The following is a 17,719-nucleotide window of genomic DNA, read 5'->3' as shown; positions in this document are numbered from 1 at the left end:
GGCGGGAGCTCTCGCCCAGCCCCGTAACGGCCGCCCTGCGCGGCCCCGCCCGCCGCCCGCCCCCGGCCCTGCCCGCGCCCCTCCCCCCCGCCGCCGCCGGCAGCGCCGCCTGAACTGAGGCGAACTCCGCCGCCAAGTGAGTGAGGAGGAGGAGAGCCGCGGAGGAAGAGGAGGAGCGCAGTCGGAGCGCGGCGGCGGCGGCGGCGGCGGTAGCGGCAGCGGCGGCAACGCGGAGAGAGCGGAGCGGAGGAGAGCGGAGCAGAGAGCGGGCGAGCGCCGCGGCGGGCAGCACCGCAGACTCGCGAGCCTCGGCGCAGGGGCAGGGCGGCGGGCGCGACCGGCCGGCCGACCGACCGACGGACGAGCGGCGGCGGCGGCGGCGGCGGCGGCTCTTTCCCCCTCACCCCCGCCCCGCCCGCCCTTCCCCGGGCTCCTCGCGGCGCAGCCGGGTCCCCCCCTAAGCGCCGCGCTCGGCCCGAGACCCGCCTCCTCCGCCGCCGGCCTCGCGAAGCGGGGAAGCCGCGCCGGGCGGCCCGAGAGCGGCGGCCGCGGCGCGTCGGGGCCGGGGCGGCGAAAGTGCCTGCGGGGGGCGGGCGGGCGGGCGGGCGCGCGGAGCCGGCCGCCCCGGGGCTCGGCGGCGCGGGAGCCGGAGCGGGAGCCGGCGCGGAGCAGCAGCGGCGGCGGCGGCGGCAGCAGCAGCAGCAGCAGCAGCGGGACGCCGCGTCCCGAGCGGCCGGCGGCCGGAGCTCGCCCCCGCCCCTCCCTCCTCTCCTCCGGCGGCGGCGGCGGCGGCGGCGGCGGCGGGCGGAGTGAGCTGCGGAGCCTGGAATATGGTCGGGGAAATGGAAACGAAGGAGAAGCCGAAGCCCACCCCAGATTACTTGATGCAGCTGATGAACGACAAGAAGCTCATGAGCAGCCTGCCCAACTTCTGCGGGATCTTCAACCACCTCGAGCGGCTGCTGGACGAAGGTGAGCCCTCCCCAACACCCCCCGGCGCGGCGGCCCGGGATGGCGGGGCGGCGGGAAGGTCAGGCGGGCGGGCGCACAAAGGCAGGCGGGCGGGCGGGCGGGCGGGCCGGCCGGAGGGCCGGAGGGCGCGGGCGGCTCGCGGCGGGCCGGGGCCGGGCCAGGCCCGAGGGCAGGCGGACCCCGGAGCGCGCGGGGCTTGTGGGGCTGCGGCCGGCTCCCGATTCCCGACGGCGCGGCCGAGGGCAGCCCCGCCATCCCGGCCGATGCGGCCGGGCCACGCGAGTCCCCGAGCTCCGCCTCGCCTCGCCTCGCCTGCCCGCGGGGGCCCCGGCGGAGTTGTGTGGCCCCGCAGTCCGGGAGCGGACTCTGAGATGTCGAGACATTGCGTGGGATACCGAAAAGTAGTGCTTGTGTGGCCGAAGGCGAGGACTGGATGACAGAGCGGAGCACTTTTTGTCCTTTGTTTAGGGAAGCTAGAACTGTTTGGGAGTTTAACTTCACTTTTTTTTTTTTTTTGGTCGTGGTGGTGGTGGTGGTGGGGGGGAGAGGAGTACGAAATACCGCGATGACAGACCTGAACGGAATCCGAGTTCGGGAGAACTGGGGCGGAGGGTTAGCTCCCGGCGTAGCCGCCTGCGTTTGTAGGGCGGGGAGCTGGAAGTTTGAAAGGACGAGAATAAAATAGAGCGAAAGTTTGCAGGAGCCGAGTTGGGAGCGCTGTGGGGAGCAAAGAAGGACTAGGAGATGAGTGCTGGTCAGCTCTGGAATTCCTTTAAGAACTTCTCCCAGCAGCGACCTGGAGTGTTAGTTTCCAGTAGCTGTGGCTTTGTGTGGCCTCCCGGGGCGTGGGGCGCGGGGGGGGGGGCGCGGAAAATAGGACCAACAAGTTCATTTTGAACATCCAGGAGCGGGGACTTTCTTTTTTGTTTTTTCAAGTCTGCGGGAGGACTGTCTAAAGGAAGCTGAACACTGCTGCTGTGCAGACGAACAATGCATTTTAGGATCTCGAGAAGAATCTGGGAAATTTTCAAATCTAGCTGGAGAAAGCAAATCCTCTGCTTAAGGAGCAGGCATGTCAGGGAAGAACAAAAGACTGGATATCTCCGAGCTAAAGGATGCTTGAACAATCATCCTAAGAGCTTCTGTTGGGTAGGAGCCATAGGACTTAAAACAAAATACTCGGCTATTCCGCGTGAACATACGACAGTAACGCATCGAAAGGGGCATTTTCCACTGTTGGGACCGCGTGTCTCTTAGTCTCAAATGCCCCGGAGAAAACTTGTGCTGCCCCTTTAAGGGGTTTTGCCTTTCCTATTTGTGTTGGCATTTGAAAGATTGTGGAGGCAGAAAACTTTCTGGAATGTCAAAAAAAAAAAAAGGCTGGAACTCTTAAATTGAGTATTTCCAAATGTGAGCGCTAAGGGGCGCCAGTTATTTTTTTTTAACCTTGGAAATGTTTGGAACAAAAATATGTAGCTTGCTTAATAATTGACCTATATTGAATTCAGTAGAAACTTAAATTTTAGGTGATTTCACCTGTCATGATTTATCCACAACTGTGATTACAGAGAAAACACCTAATACACTGTTATTTTTTCACTTGGCTTATTGGTTGTTTTCGTGGTATTAGTATCCATTTTATGATGAAAATTATATATTTTTTAAAGTATAGTCTATGGGGAATCTCTTACACAACTAGACAGCATTTAAAATGAATTACAATGTATTTTTAAAATGCTGTGTATACTCCAGTGACAGTGGAGATTATAAAAAGTTTGGATATGCTATATAGAAAACTAGTCGGAGTTCTTGGGTTAGTTGTGAAAGGCTGCTCATGTGCCCTTCAGACTGCCCAGAACGGACTACCTTAGTTTGAGGTTGGCGTAAGCAGCCACCTGGCGGAATTTCAGGTGTGTCAGTGCTTCTGCTCAGGCTTGTTGATTTCTCTGGTTAGAAATAGTAACCCTTTGAGTTTCAGATGTAGAAGAAAGCTAGTTTAGGATTACAGTAGTCAAAGTAATATTTGTTTTTTTCCCTCTTTTCATGTTTTCTCCATCTCTCACCTCATTCTGTCTGTACTTGGGAATTTCTGCGTTAGGCCAGTGTAAAGATGTGTGTTTACAATAGACAGTGGAGTGAGTAGGAAGTGTGATTGTTTTCATCAGATCAGAGCAGGAAAGAGGCCAGTCCTTAGGTGTTACACGCTTTTTCCTGTACGTGTTAGTCTTACTATAAGTTTAACTTGACTTGAAAATACTGGTTTCTTCAGTGCACCATCCTAATCTTCTTGTTAGATGGCCTAATTGTGAAAATTGGCAATTGTGCTCCCCGCTTGTGGCCTCTCATTGTCCACAACAAATTAATCAGGACTTCTGTTTGTGGTCAGGGATTCCACTCTCCTTTGTCTGTAATGCTTAGCAGAAAAATTACTTTTAAATTCACATAAAACTAACTTTCACTTTAGGGATTAAACTGTTCATTGACATTAATATACTCTACTCTGATAATTAGAAATTTTGAATGGGATTGTCTAGCAATCTTAAATGTAAAATACTTTTCAAGCAGTATTAAAAGTGAGCTTTTAATATAGTTTCTGTTTGAGAATTTTCACTTGGCTGGTTAGTAGATTTGGGAATGAAGTGTTCTGTTTTTTCCTACTTGTTAAAACTTGAACGATAAAGACTCCATTGATGCTTGCCAGCATAGACAGGAGGCTGTAGTCCGTAGTCTAGCTAGGTAGTCAGTCCTTGAGTTGTTGGCTGTTGATCCCGCTTGGTGAGCTGTGCCAGTCTTTCCCGGTATCTTCAGCAGGGTGGTTTTTAAGTTCGAAAATACATTTTAGGCTGGGCAAATTCTGAAATAAAAGCTGTAACTTGAGTTAATACTTCTTAAGACTTAAAGGATCGTTTATTTAGAGCTTAGCCCAGGACTACAAATGAAACGTGGGTCTTAAACTGCTTTCTCTTCAGATTTTAACTAACCCTCCATACCATCCCTAGGAAAGAACAGTTAGTTACACACAAATTATTTTAAAGACTTCTTTGTCATGAAAATGAAACTCTTAAAGTAGTTGAATGCAAAGTATGCTTTTTTAAATAAACATTTTGCAATTTAGTGTTGAAAATGAACAATATATAACTCAGAAAAATATCAAGCAGAGGAAAAGAGAACACTTAGAAGTGATACTTAAACATCAAGTTTTAATTCATTAGGCAGACTTATGAGTGAGAGAGCAGCTGCTTATATGAAAGTGAAGTGTGTGGTTTGATGAAAAGGGCAGCCAGTTTGAATCTTTATGGGAGCTATCAGAAAGCCTAGAGTAATTCAGGAAAAGTGAACAAATAGATAAGTGTCTCCATTAATGGTTTGAAAATGTTTTTCATCTTCAGATAGCCCTTTTTTAAAATAAAATTTCCCACTCTTAAAGTGAGAATATTTTTAATTTAATATTTATTTATTTTAATTGAATATATTCAATTAAAATTGGCTTTGCTAGGTATTTTCCATCATGTTTATCTTTGAGGATATGTTCATTGTTGCACATGTTATACCTTTCCTTAAAATTTAGTTTCTTTTTGGGAAAATTTATTTGTTCATAAATGCTATGGCTTAAAACCTTGCATGCCTTAGATACTGAGAGGACTTAGGTTATTTGTTAAATGTTTAGTTTTTCTTTTGTCTAAAAAACAAATTATTGTTGACTGTAGTTATTTGTGGCAGAGATTTTACTTAAGGTGGGGTAATTAATCTGTTATTTGGGAGCTGAAGCACTGCTTTGTAATCTGAAAAGAAGAGTTGTAGTAAGCTGGTATTTGCCACCGTTCTCTGCGGTATGCTCCTCTGGAGAGGTCACGGCTCTGTGGATACAGTGGAAAGGACCATTTGCATCACTCCCTAGGTTACTTACTTACTCTACATTCACACTGCACTTTGGAACCTTAACTGCTCTAGAGGAGAGTGGTGTGGTTCTTTAAGCATTATCTGGTTTGCATGTGTCATAATGAAGGTTGTACTGTTAAACATACACACAGTTGAGTTTATACTAGAAACTATAAACTTTGATAATCACATTTCTCAGTGTATATGGATGGTATCATTGCCTTTTCTGAAATGAATATGAGAATATCAACTTAAAATTTTTGGTTTCAGTGAGAGTGAATGTGTGCGATGATAAGGACCTTCATAGCTTTGTCCCAGATCTGCGTTTGACCTTTTAGGTGGTTTTTGAACATTATATATCCCTGTTAATTGTGGTCCTGTCACTGTCCTGGAGCCAGTTTCATTAGTTTCCCATCAGATCAAATGGTTTCTACTATCCTAAGGGAAATAGAGTCCTGTGACAAAATAAGTATAACTGTTGCTGAGACTCTTACTGAAACAGGGTTAAGAAGCCCCCCCCTTTCAGCTAGTTAGTATATTTAGGTATTAAGAGAATGGTAATTAGACCTTTTTATTATATGGGCAGCTTTTTATAAACAGTGGAACTGCACTTTGATTTGAGAAATTCAGTGTAGTGAATGCAGTTTGATGCAGTTGTAAGCAAAAATAACCCCTTTCTGTCTGAAATGGAATGTGCTGTGACGTTACTGGGTTTTGTTTGTCGGTAACGCACTGAGGAACTTCCTGCTCTTAGTATTGTCATCTGTTGTGGGAATAGCTAAGAACCTGTTTTAAGGCTGAGGGAGGATGGTGGGGAAATGGACCCATGTTAGGAGGTCATGATTAGGACTGTGTGCCAGTTTCTTTACATGGCTGACTTGACTATTTCCTCTCTGTTCTTTATTTGACATTAGGGCAGTGCAATAGGGATTATAAGTGCAGGATTTTCACCCTGCACTGATCTTTTTAGGAAATTATATACCTTTATAAAAATTTACATTTTTTTTTAAATTTTGGGAAACTCATGTTGCTTATTTGCTGTCCAAGTAAGATTACTTACAGCATTATTTTCACTAAATATAAGCAAGATAAGCATAAGCACTAAACTTGTAAGTCAGTATAGTTTGTCATGTTGATATAGCTGTGTTAGGAAAAAGGTCTATAAACACCATTTGTGACCGCTGCTACTTTATGTAGTTATCACCATTGGAACTTAGGTCTGATAGGTTTCTGTGTGCCTTAGTAGAAGTGATTCGCTGCTTGGTCCAGGTCAGAGCCTGGTAACAGACACTCTGATGTTTTAATTTAAAAGTATGTCAACAACAACTTTTGATTTCTAGTTTCTCTTAAAATGCTTTTAAATAAAAACACAGAGGTGGGGCCGGGCGGTGGTGGCGCACGCCTTTAATCCCAGCACTTGGGAGGCAGAGGCAGGTGGATCTCTGAGTTCGAGGCCAGCCTGGTCTCCAAAGCGAATTCCAGGAAAGGCGCAAAGCTACACAGAGAAACCCTGTCTCGAAAAAACCAAAAAAAAAAAAAAACACACACACACACACACACACACACACACACACAGAGGTGGAATTAAACACTAATACTTTAAACATGTAAAGAAATTTTGTAATAATTAGTGATAGCTTTGGACGGTTAGAGAACAAAGGTTCATGCCTTTTTTTTTCCCTTTAAAAATCCCCTCCACCCCTTGTAATATCACTATTTGTAGGTGTTTAATGTTGATTTTACTTTATTACCATCAGTGAGAGTAGGAATTAGAAGTATAATAAAATTCCTTTGCTTAAGTAGGGTAAGTTTCTAGCCATTTCTTATCCCAAAACGTCAGTCTATAAATAGAAAAATCTTGAATCATTGATTAGTGTTTGAAAGTTTTGGCATTTTTGGAATTATTTAGGTAATTTTTTTTTTTTTTGGCCAGTTGCCATTTGCTCCTAAAATCAATATATAGGCCTTGCGTCATTCCTGCCATTTTTAAAACAGAATTTGTCAAGTTCAGATTGTTTTGGATCCTCTTCAAAGGGAGTAGAGTGCCACAAAGACATGAAAAGACAGTTAATCTACAATCTGGTCCTCTGTTATGGTCATGATATAAGGAAAAGGCGTGCTTGAGAGTGCTTGTGCAAGTCTGTGTGTCCATAAAGGGAGACAGCAAGTGAGTGCTGGTGAACTTAATGAAGCTGGTGAACTTCGTGGAAGGCAGGAAGCAGGTTTTGGAGGTAGTGACTAATTTGTTGGGCTCAGTATTGAACCAGGGAACCAGTTTTTAAGCTTTGTTCTGGCTTTAAAATCAAGTCATTGTAGAGTCAGTGGCATGATCACCTTAGTGGTAAGTTATTGTTGAGCTAATTTTATGATTGGAAATGCATTGGACAAAATCAAGCAAAAACATTTGTTACAGTCTTCAGAGTATACCAAGGAAAAAATAATAGGGATTTTTGGGGGCTGGAGAGATGGCTCAGCAGCTAAGAACTGACTCTGCTCTTGTAGAGGACCTGGATTCAATTCCCAGCACTTTGTTACCCCAGGTCCAGGGGGATCTGCGCCCCCTCCTAGCCTCTTTGAGTGCCAGGCACTCACATGCACAGTGCACAGTCATATGTGCAGGCAAAACGCCCATACCCATAAAATAAGTAAAAATTTAAAAAAGTGGATTTTTAAAATTTGAAATGTTTCATAAACTTCAATATCCTATTGTTTACCCAGTTTCAAAATTGTCTCTTAAATAGTGTGGGAGGGAGTATAGGATTAACGGGTAGGAAGACATTTCTGGGATGTATTTTAGTGGAGGGAAAAATCAGTGTTGTATCAGGTGATCATACTACTTCAGAACGGTTAGGACCTGAGATCAGAAGGCTGTATGTATAGATAGAGCAGTCTGGAGAGGGTGGGGACTTGTCCTTGTCATAAGCCAGGCTGTAGCAGAGATGGCGCTGGACTCTTCAGTCTCTACGCTGGTTTGTTTTAGGATGTGCCCCTCCAGAGGGAGACTGAGAAGACAAGAGTTGCAGCAGATTTCCATACACTGAAAAACTCTTAGTGCTTCCAGTTGTGAATAGAAAGAAAATGGGAGTGTTTTTTGCCAGTTCTGCCCTGTGTTGGACTTTAACAAATGCTGGTCAATTTTTGGAGCTAGAATATATATTCTTTCTAAAATAGCTGAAAATAAGACTTTTTTGACAATTGGGATCCTGAAAGTGAGAAACTAAAGGTGTGTTTGGAGGATTTAAATATACTCAACATTTCTGTAACCAATGGATATAGCTTCAATTTTTAAAATATTATTATACAAATGAATTCAGTTTTCATTTACCACTGTTGCTATTTTTATTACTGTTATTTTTGGTAACTACTCAAAAGAAGCAATATTTTTGATTAAAAGATTTAATATAGAGGTTTATTGCTAAGTGATTAAAGCTAGGAACATAAGTTTGCTTCAATTTCAGATCTGGATGGGGCAATAGCCTGTTTTTATTTATTTATTTTATTTTTTAAATCGGGGAGGTAACTGGAGAATGATTGATTCAACCTTCCTAATGCTGGACCCTTTAATACAGTTCCTCATGCTGTGGTGACCCCTTCCCCCAGCTATAAAATTACTTTCATTGCTACTTCATAACTGTGATTTTGCTACTATTATGAATCATAATGTAAAATTTGATGTGCAGGATATCTGATACATGACTTTTGTGAAAGAGTTGTTTGACCCCAAAGGGGTCATGACACAGTTAGAGAACCACTTCTCTAAGGGAAGATGATTGTGAGCCGAGAAGTAGGTGGAGGATGAGTGACTGTTCATTTTTAATTATATATTTAAAAAAAAGACAAAATAGAAAGTTCAGTTCTTTGTTAGCTGTGTTACAGTAATTTTATTACTTACAGTTGTGTGCTAAGAATTGAACCTAGAGCCTCATACATGTTAGGCAAATGCTGTATCATTTGTTTTATTCTTATAAATGGAATTAACTCCCTTTCCAAACAAAATCCAAATATTCTGAGGTAGAAGGATATAGTACGCAGAAGACTGCTTATACAAGATGTTTCTGTCGGCATTTTTAGGTTCCTTTTGGTAGGAATCATTGGGTAGAGAAACATAAAAGGTGGGGGAAGGTGTTTTATCCATGTGCATGTCTCCTAGCTTTATGTACTGGAGAATCTCCTAACTGGTAGTTTAGTGGTCACATAGAGCTTCCTGAGTAGTGGCACCTGGCCTTGGTAGTCTTGAATGAAGTGAATGGGAAGGGAGAGGGTAAGTGCAGGAAAAAGGAAAGGGTGCCAGTGTCACAAAGTAGTCAAAAGGTGCCACTGTATCTGTACTCAGTGTCACATGCCTGAGCTGAAGGGCAGCCTGATGTACATAGCAAGTTCTAGGCTAGCCAGAGCCGCCTAATAAGACCATGAAGAAAACAAAGACAAAGAAGGATGGTGATGACTGATGTTAGCAGGCTGCAAGACTTTATGAGATGTGTATTGATTAGTTGGAAAGGCAAATACTTGGAGAGTATCGATGTGAACATTTAGTGAAAACCAGAGCGAAGGCAGAATTAAGAATGGATTGTGGTGGTTCTAAATACTGGACTTGATAGTTCAAATTTTATTTCAGAGATCTTTAGGGGTGTGCTGAAGTGTTAGACTTTTTGGGTGTGTTATAGTGAACTTGTGTGTAAGCTAAGAAAAACAAAGCATATAGGAGCATATGTAGAAACTTGGTTGCAAGGTGAAAAGTTAAGCATTTGTATATGGTTGACAGATTCCAATCCCTTTCTCCACAGTACTGGGGAACCCAGAGCCTCATAGTACATAAGCCCCTTTCTGCAAACTACAAAGATAGTTTTCTCTTTAGACCAGTGCTTTATATTTTATCTTGACAGAATAGAATAAATGTGCATGCGTGCGGGCGTGTGTGTGTGTGTGTGTGTGTGTGTGTGTGTGTGTGTGTGTGTATAGCAACCCAGTTTTGGTTACTTAAAAGAGAATTGAACTTTTTCTAAGTGAAAGAATGAAGAAACTCTTGGTTTTGTTGTCTCTTTGGAATTAATTGGCTTGGCTTGGTGAGATGTTTGTGAAAGTGATGTCATTCATGTGTTGAGTATATGTTACAAAGTATAGTGAAGATTTTCTGAGAACCTTACTATAGCTGTTATGTTCTACTTAATTATATTTTCAGTATTGATTAAGATACAGTAGAGATACATTGGTATCCAATTCTTAAATTTTGTACTTTTCAAAATTAATATTTTCTGTTAGTGACACCACATTAACAAAATAGATTAATGTGTAAACAGTCAATACTCAGATTTCTGTAGTTGCATCTAGAATGTTCTTTATACCTACAATGTCCAAACCAAATAGTTGAATCTTGTTGTAATTTAAAATCCTTGAAAATTTGGAAACATCTTTGAAAAATACCTCACTTTACCTTCTGTGTTGGGGGAATTGTTTGTTCCTTTATGCTTTGTATCTTTAGTAAGTTGGAATTAATTTGTTATTTGTTTTGTGTGTTTAAGACAGGATCTTTGCTTTGTATATCAGACTAGCCTTGAACTCATGTAGTGCTGAATTTTTGTAGTGCCTCAAATTTATGATGATACTCCTGCCTGAGGCAAAGATTAGTTGAGTGCCATGGCACTTGGTTAGGGAGTTAGATTTAAAGGATAAAGCAGGTTGAAGTATAGCATCTTTGGAATATATCAGAGGTGTTGCTGTGTTCTTTAATTAAACTGTATCATATGAGTAGAGACAGTCAGTTTCACTATTAGTGAAACTCAGATTCTTATCTGGATTAGAGTGCAGTATAAGAGTTGGGGTGATTCTTCTGTAAAACTTGTTTGTTTTTTTTTTATTTTTGAGAGAAAACATACATTGTGTTTCAGATGTAATGTGATTTTATCCAGTTGTATTCATTTCCCCACAAATGATATGGCAGTCTTCTTCACAGATGCAAAGATTTCATCATGCATATCCACCACATTTTACATTTTGTTTACCCATCCCTCTGTTGATACATGTGCCTTGGTTGGCCCCATAATGTAGGATTTGTCCATAGTGCTGCATGTGACACTAATGTGCAGATCTCTCTGGTCTGTGCTGCTTGGAATCCTTTGGTAAACACCCAGGAGAGCTACCACTGGGTCATATAGTAGGTCTAGTTTTAAAAACTAAGGTTATATTTCTGTTTTGATCAGAACGTAATTCAGCTTTAGGTATGTTTTATGAATCATTTATGCTGTGGTCTTAAAGGTTGCTAATCTGTCTGAATTCATTTCATTATAACTTCCACCATGATGCTTTTCTCATTTTAATATTCTTTTAACCGTTATCTTGGTATTCTTTGAAAGGTTGAACTTTGAACGACAGAGTAGGTATTGCTATTTGAAATCAAATCCTATTGGGAAAGCTATATAGATTTCTTACTATTAGTCATAGATTTGCTAGCTGCTCTGGTGACCTTTTAAACTCAGCATTATAGGCACGTGGATTTTCATAGATAACTTGTGGCTGCGGGTAATCAAATTGGCTCCCTTGTCTTTTAGAATGTTTCTTGCTTTTTGGGACACTGTATTTTTCAGCTACCCTGTGTATGTTTCCTGCTCCGTATGTAAAGCTAGCCATTTCACTAAGATTCTTTTCAGTTCTGAATGCTGTTACAGACTTGTATTTAGGTGCTAACAGTATTTGTTATTGTTGGTGTGAGATCATTTTTGTTTTTTTTTTATGTAGCTAAGTAATATTCATTTAAATCAGTTTGTGTTTGCATTTTTTGATTTAGTTTTATCATGGCAATCTTACCTTTTTTTTTTTTTGCCCATACCAAAGTAATTTTTTAAATTATATTTAATGTGTTTGGGTGTCTTGCCTGCATGTTTATCTGTTTACAACATATGTGCCTGATGCCCACAGAGGCCAGAAGAGGTTGTTGGACCCCCTAGAACTTTTGAGTCACTGTATGGGTGCTTGGAATTGGGTTTGGGTCCCCTGGTAGAGCAGCCAGTACTCTTAACCACTAAGCCATCTCTCTGGCACCCAAAATAATATTCTTGATAGTGACATGACTGCTTACTTGATTCTTTTTACGGTAGAAAGGAGATATTCTCAAAATCAAAAAAAATCAGCAAGCTGCTAAATAAATTTAAATTTTCTTATTTTATACATTACAAATGTTATGTGTAACTAGTGATTCATATTTCTGGTTTGTTTTACCTTATTTTGTGTGTAGTGTTTTTTCTTTCTTTTTTTTTTTTTAATTCTTTACTAAATCTTGCTATTGACCTTTTGATGTCCATATTTGCTGTATAAGCTCTTTTATTGTATCATTTTTAGTAGCTTTTAAGTCAAATCCAGCAAAGATTAGGACAAATATCTTTTAAATGAGGTGTGATGCGTAAGTACGTGTGTGCACCTGTGATGTGGAAGTATGATCCACACCATATTTTAAAAGGAAAAAGTTTTCTCTTTAGACCAGTACTTTGTATCTTATCATGAAGGATAGGAACAGAATAGAAAATACCAGGAAAAGAGTTTTTCGTGCCAGTGAAGTTATTTATACTTTGAAAGTTGTATGAAGTAGACAGACCTCCTTGGTAGAAATGAAGCTTTGAAGCTGTATTTCTCTGTACGGCAACCTTTCTGTCGTTAAGAATCTTTAACAGTAAGGAACTTATGTTCCACCAGATGGGGATGTCAGTACACACAAGCGCATTTAGTGACTAAAATGTGTTGGGAAGTGACTTGTCAGAAAAGAACCTTTTATCTTTTACGGTGTGTGGGCAGGTTGCTCAGGAATAGGATGAGTTGCAGTTAATTGTGCTACTGATGTAGCATGTTCCTAAGATGTGTCTCTAAAGACTTAGACTTTCAGAAACTGTATGTTGACTATTTATGTAACTGACATTACACTGTTTTTCTTTCCTTGCAATGTTTTCTGTTTTTATATTATTGAAAGGTTGGGGTGGGATACTAAGTTACACACTAAGCACAGCATTTGGGCATAATCCATACAGTTCTGGATCTTGGATCAAGTGATTGTCGTTCATAGCTTACTCTTATGTTTTATATGAGGAGAAAGTTCTTTTCAGGACCATAGTTTATTACAGCAGTAAAAAATTATCAGCAGTTAAACCATAATCTTATCTCATTTTATTGTTAGAGTTTATAGCATTATAGGATTTTCTTGTCAGTTTTTTTTTTAACTTAAGTACATATTATATATTTTGTTTTAAAATGTGTCTTACAGTTATTGAAAAAATGCTGTTACTGATTGGAAAATGTGTGCCTTTTTAATAGTTGATACATTTAATTACATTTTTCTGGTTTATTGTATTAGTTTTTTTCCAGTTGTAAAATACCACTATTTCTCAGTCACTAGAAATTAAACTCTCAGCATAAGGAAAGAATGTATCTTTTCTTCCTTTGTTTTTACATGGAGACCCAGGGAGGAAGAAACTGACAGGAACCTTGGTACAACTATACCACCTTAAATTTTAGTTGTTGATTTCTTTTTTCTGTAATGCTTATAATATAGAGAATTGAATGCAGAAGTTTTCAGTTCAGGTTTAGTAGGAGTAGGGCTGTACTTGTCTTTAGAGAGAGCCGAAAGTAGATGAGAATGCTCAGTTTGCCATGGTTGTGTTGTGGCACAGATGTTAGTCCCAGCACTGGGGAGGGAGGCAGAGGTGGGAGGATCTCTGAATTCAAGGCCAACCTGGTCTACATGATGAGTTCCAGGACAGCCCTAGGACTAAGTAGAGTAACCGTGCCTCAACAACAAAGACAAAGAATGATAAGTTTGATGTGCATTTTTTGAATATTGTTTCTTAGTCTGTAAACTTTTGAGGAGCTTGAATTCTTTCCTCCACAGATTTGTTTTATTTTGATCAAATACTCCTTATGAAAAGTTTTAGATATACCAATTAAAATGAAAAAAAAAACACATATAATTAATAGGCACCGAGTTTTGGTGAATTTCCTTCTACGCTTTATTAATGGATGTGATAGAATTGAGTTCTCACTGAAATACTATCCCTGTGTGTTGTTTCTTTAAAATAAAACAAAAATCAAAAGCCACAATGGACATTTTCCCCTGTGTGTCTTCTAGCTTCCAGTTTTTTCTTTTTCTTTCTTTTTTTTTTGGACAAGCCATTTTGCTTTTAGGATACCTGAGTATGTAATGTAAATGATTTACGAAGTCCATTACTAAGTCTCAGAAAGCCTTTAGTTATTAAATATTGTGACTGGGCCAATGAATACTAAACTCAGAGTTTGCACTGTGTTTAATGTGAAATCAGTGTTATTGGTGTATTAAATAGAAAGTGATTATTGTGATGTAGTGTTTTGAATTGGGGAGTACCCCATTTCACATGCTAATATTTAGTGACTTAGCATACTGCAACTTTATTAAAGGTATGTGTGGGATATTATGAAGGGCATACTAGAGCTTCAGAATTATTCCATAGTTACTGAGTAGTTAAGGTAACTAAAACAGACTAAAGCCTGATGCTTGAAAGATTACTTTGGTCTGGGAGTTCACCAGTGGTTCTGAAAAGAGATGGACTTGGTGTTCTCAGAGGACTTACAGGATTTAAGTGGAGAAGCAGTATGGGGATATGCACTAGACCTAGGAACAGTGTTCTTGTAAAGGACATTTTGAGTATAAATAGTTTAAATAGAATAAATAGTTCACTCTGAATTAAACTTTAAATACCTGGAGTTTATACTCTGACTGGAGATAACACAAGAGGTATTTAAAGCTTTTCCTTTTCATGGCTCTTAGTTGTTTTTCACTTTGATCTCTTCCATAGTTCTGCTTCTAGTCTAAGCTTTCTTTAGTTTTATGAGCATTCAGTTATAGTGCAATGCCTTAATGTGACAGGTTGCTGTACTCACTACTGCTGTTTTTCCCTTTCAGATTTTCCTTTTTTTCTTGGTTTTGACTCCTTTTGGGTACTGGGTTATCTTACTTTTGATGGAATGAAGGAGACAGGGTCTCAGGACTGACCCTGAAGTCACTGTGTAGACTAAAGGACCTGGTAGAGTAGTGGTGACCTACCATGTTAAGGCTTTGGGTTTAATCTGCTCTGCAAGTAAACAATTAAGTTAGCTTCCCCCCCCCCCCCCCCCCCCCCCCCCCACTGAAATACTACAATTCTGAAGTTTTGGGATTGGAATTTTGCAGCTCAGTCACAGCTTGATTTTATATGCAAATGTACTTCATTGATGAAAGTATGAAGATACTTTATGATCTAGACCAGTGGTCCTCAGGTTACTTCCTAATGCTGTGACCCTTTGATACAGTTATGTTGTGGTGACCCTCAACCATGAAATTATTTTTATTGTTACTTTATAACTAATTTTGCTACTGTGATGAATCGTAATGTAAATATCTGATGTATTGGATATCTGATATATTGGATATCTGATATGTGACCCCTGTGCAAGGGTGGTTGAACCCTCAGGTTGAGAACCACTGGTCTAGACAGTGCTGGTTTCAGGAATGGTAATTTGGCTCTTCTGCAGAATATATCTAAGTAATATTGTTAGCAAAAAGAGTTCCTTTGAGCCTGATCGCTAAGGAGAATTTTGTTATAACTGTTAATTTATGCGATATGGCTGCCTACCTTCAGATGTGAAGTCTCAATTATTTTAAATTTTGTTACTTGACATATCTCCCAAGTATTTTTGTTTTTTTTTTAAACATTTTTTTTTCAAATAAGAACAAAATTAAGCATCCAGTGCACACAGAGTCATACTATCATTAAAATTGATGTTAAACCAAAGAAAAGATGCTCTTGTTCATGATGATAGTGTCTTTTGCAGTTTCCAGCTGGCTATTATTTAGTACCGTTTGTGTTGATGTTCTATATTATCTGTACCTTGTAGGCTAAGGTGAAGTTTCCCTAAATTTTGAGAAATGATTACTTGAGAGAGACTCTTTTTTTTTTTTTTTTTGGTTTTTTCGAGACAGGGTTTCTCTGTGTAGCTTTGCGCCTTATCCGAGAGAGACTCTTAAAGCTTACTATGTTGCCTTTTTTTTTTCCCTCTTGACTTAAAAATACAGAAAAGGGAAGTGAGGCCTGAGGGTGTGTTTTAGTGGTAGAACACTGTCTACATTGCTTTACATATTCATGGCCCTGTGTTCAGTCCATTACTGGGTTGGATGAGTAAATAAAGTGAATGTGTTGGGTTAGGAGAATAATAGTAATTAAGGAAGATCAGAAGTAAGATATAAGTTTGAAAAACCCCGGTTTAGTTTTTAGGTTATAGGAAAATAGTATTTTACATGGTGGTAAGGAGGAGTAAGATGGTATTTTATTTTTCACGTTTTCTTTTCATCTATATGAATTTTAATTTTTCAGGTACAAATTAACTGAATGCCATAGGCCGTATAATTGTAACAAGCTATTTTGTTACATGATAGCTAAAGGTTTATCTCAAGTTAATCAACCTTGAATATTGAATTATAAGTTACTTTGTAGCTCTGTAAAGATGGCTTGAAGCCAGAGGAGGGGGAAAGAGTAAGAAGGTATTGGAGAAGAGTGGTAGTAATAAAAAAGAGGATCTTCACTGTGTCCTGAGGCTTTCTTTATTTTCCCCCCCAATTTTTTTTTTTTAAATACATCTTACTGTAGCTCAGGCTGGCCTTGAACTCCTTCTTGAGGACTTTTGATTACAGCTGTGTTTTCATCCTATCTCCCTAGACATTTGTGATTTTGTAAATTGAGTCTCTTTGATTGTCCCCATTAGCAATATTTGTATCCTGACTATAAATAACAAACAATTCTAAATGTTAATCAAGAGAAATGCTTTGTTAAAAGTAAAATATGCAGGCTGGAGAGATAGCTCAGCGGTTAAGAGCACTGGCTGCTCTTCCAGAGGACCTTGGTTAAATTCCCAGCATCCACATCACAGCTCACAACTGTCTGTAACTCCTGTTCCAGGGGATCTGACATCCTCACACAGACATAAAAACATCTGTGATACAACTAGTTTTTGAAAATATATTTCATTTAATAGCCGGGCGGTGGTGGCGCACGCCTTTAATCCCAGCACTCGGGAGGCAGAGGCAGGAGGATCTCTGTGAGTTCGAGGCCAGCCTGGTCTACAAAGTGAGTTCCAGGAAAGGCGCAAAACTACAGAGAAACCCTGTCTCGAAAAACCAAAAAAAAAAAAAAAAGAAAATATATTTCATTTAAAAATGCTGGTTGTGATTAATAATACTAATTTAATGTTTGTAGTTTATACAGTTACCAGAAAGTTAATGTTGACTTTTGTTACAGTTTAATTTTTAAAGTCTTTCCCCTTAAGCATCTTATTGGATGCTAGGAATATAGAGATGAGTGAGATACAACTAACTGTATGGAGAAGATTTCACAGAGCATGCGCTCCTTTAAGGAAATACCTTATTTTCTAGCAGGAACATGACAATTTCTTTGAGGGACATATGTTTTATAATCTGATAATTCCTCTTTCTAAAGCTTTACTTAAGTGTGAGATTGAATTCTTTTCTTGTCTCTACATTCTAAAATGAAAATACTAAGTATGCTTATGAGATTTGAATTTTTAGCTTACTAGCAAAGTTTGTTAACTGCCGTTGCATAGCTAATCTTTAAAAAAAATTAAACTTCACAAGTAAGATATGTAACTATTTGAGAAGTATTTCTTTTCTGACTCCCCTCCCCCAAGCGTATCTTGAAAAGAAACTGTCAGGCAGGAGTGTTATGTACACATTTGCCTTTGACTATTGGCCATGTGCCCAGATGGTAAAAGTTAAACTCTGAAAGAAGCCATAAACTTGTACACACAGGAATAAAAAGATAAGCACTTAATTTTCTAGCACCCAAGAATGGTGTCTTTTTATATT

General features: G+C 40.1%; 1 protein-coding gene across 7 annotated transcripts in view; it reads left to right on the top strand.

Annotated features, from left to right (window-relative positions):
* Window positions 1–714: 714 nt before the first annotated feature.
* Window positions 715–17,719, top strand: part of Qki (QKI, KH domain containing RNA binding) — a 132,797-nt gene continuing 115,792 nt past the window's right edge. For 6 of the 7 annotated variants that reach the window (XR_008221122.1, XM_052750827.1, XM_052750826.1 and 3 more), the window contains exon 1: window positions 715–972. Coding sequence is in view for 5 of the 7 variants with exons in the window: in XM_052750827.1 (XP_052606787.1) it covers window positions 831–972 (142 nt within the window). In the remaining 2 variants the exon portion in view is untranslated. Of the gene's footprint in view, window positions 973–2,100; window positions 2,122–17,719 lie in introns of those variants that run through there. The other variant, XM_052750831.1, reaches the window with a different exon arrangement.

The sequence above is a fragment of the Peromyscus californicus genome, unplaced genomic scaffold, assembly GCF_007827085.1.
Source record: "Peromyscus californicus insignis strain IS unplaced genomic scaffold, ASM782708v3 Scaffold_22__1_contigs__length_63687245, whole genome shotgun sequence".
Taxonomy (NCBI): Eukaryota; Metazoa; Chordata; class Mammalia; order Rodentia; family Cricetidae; genus Peromyscus; species Peromyscus californicus.
This window is presented reverse-complemented; position numbering and strand designations above follow the sequence as displayed.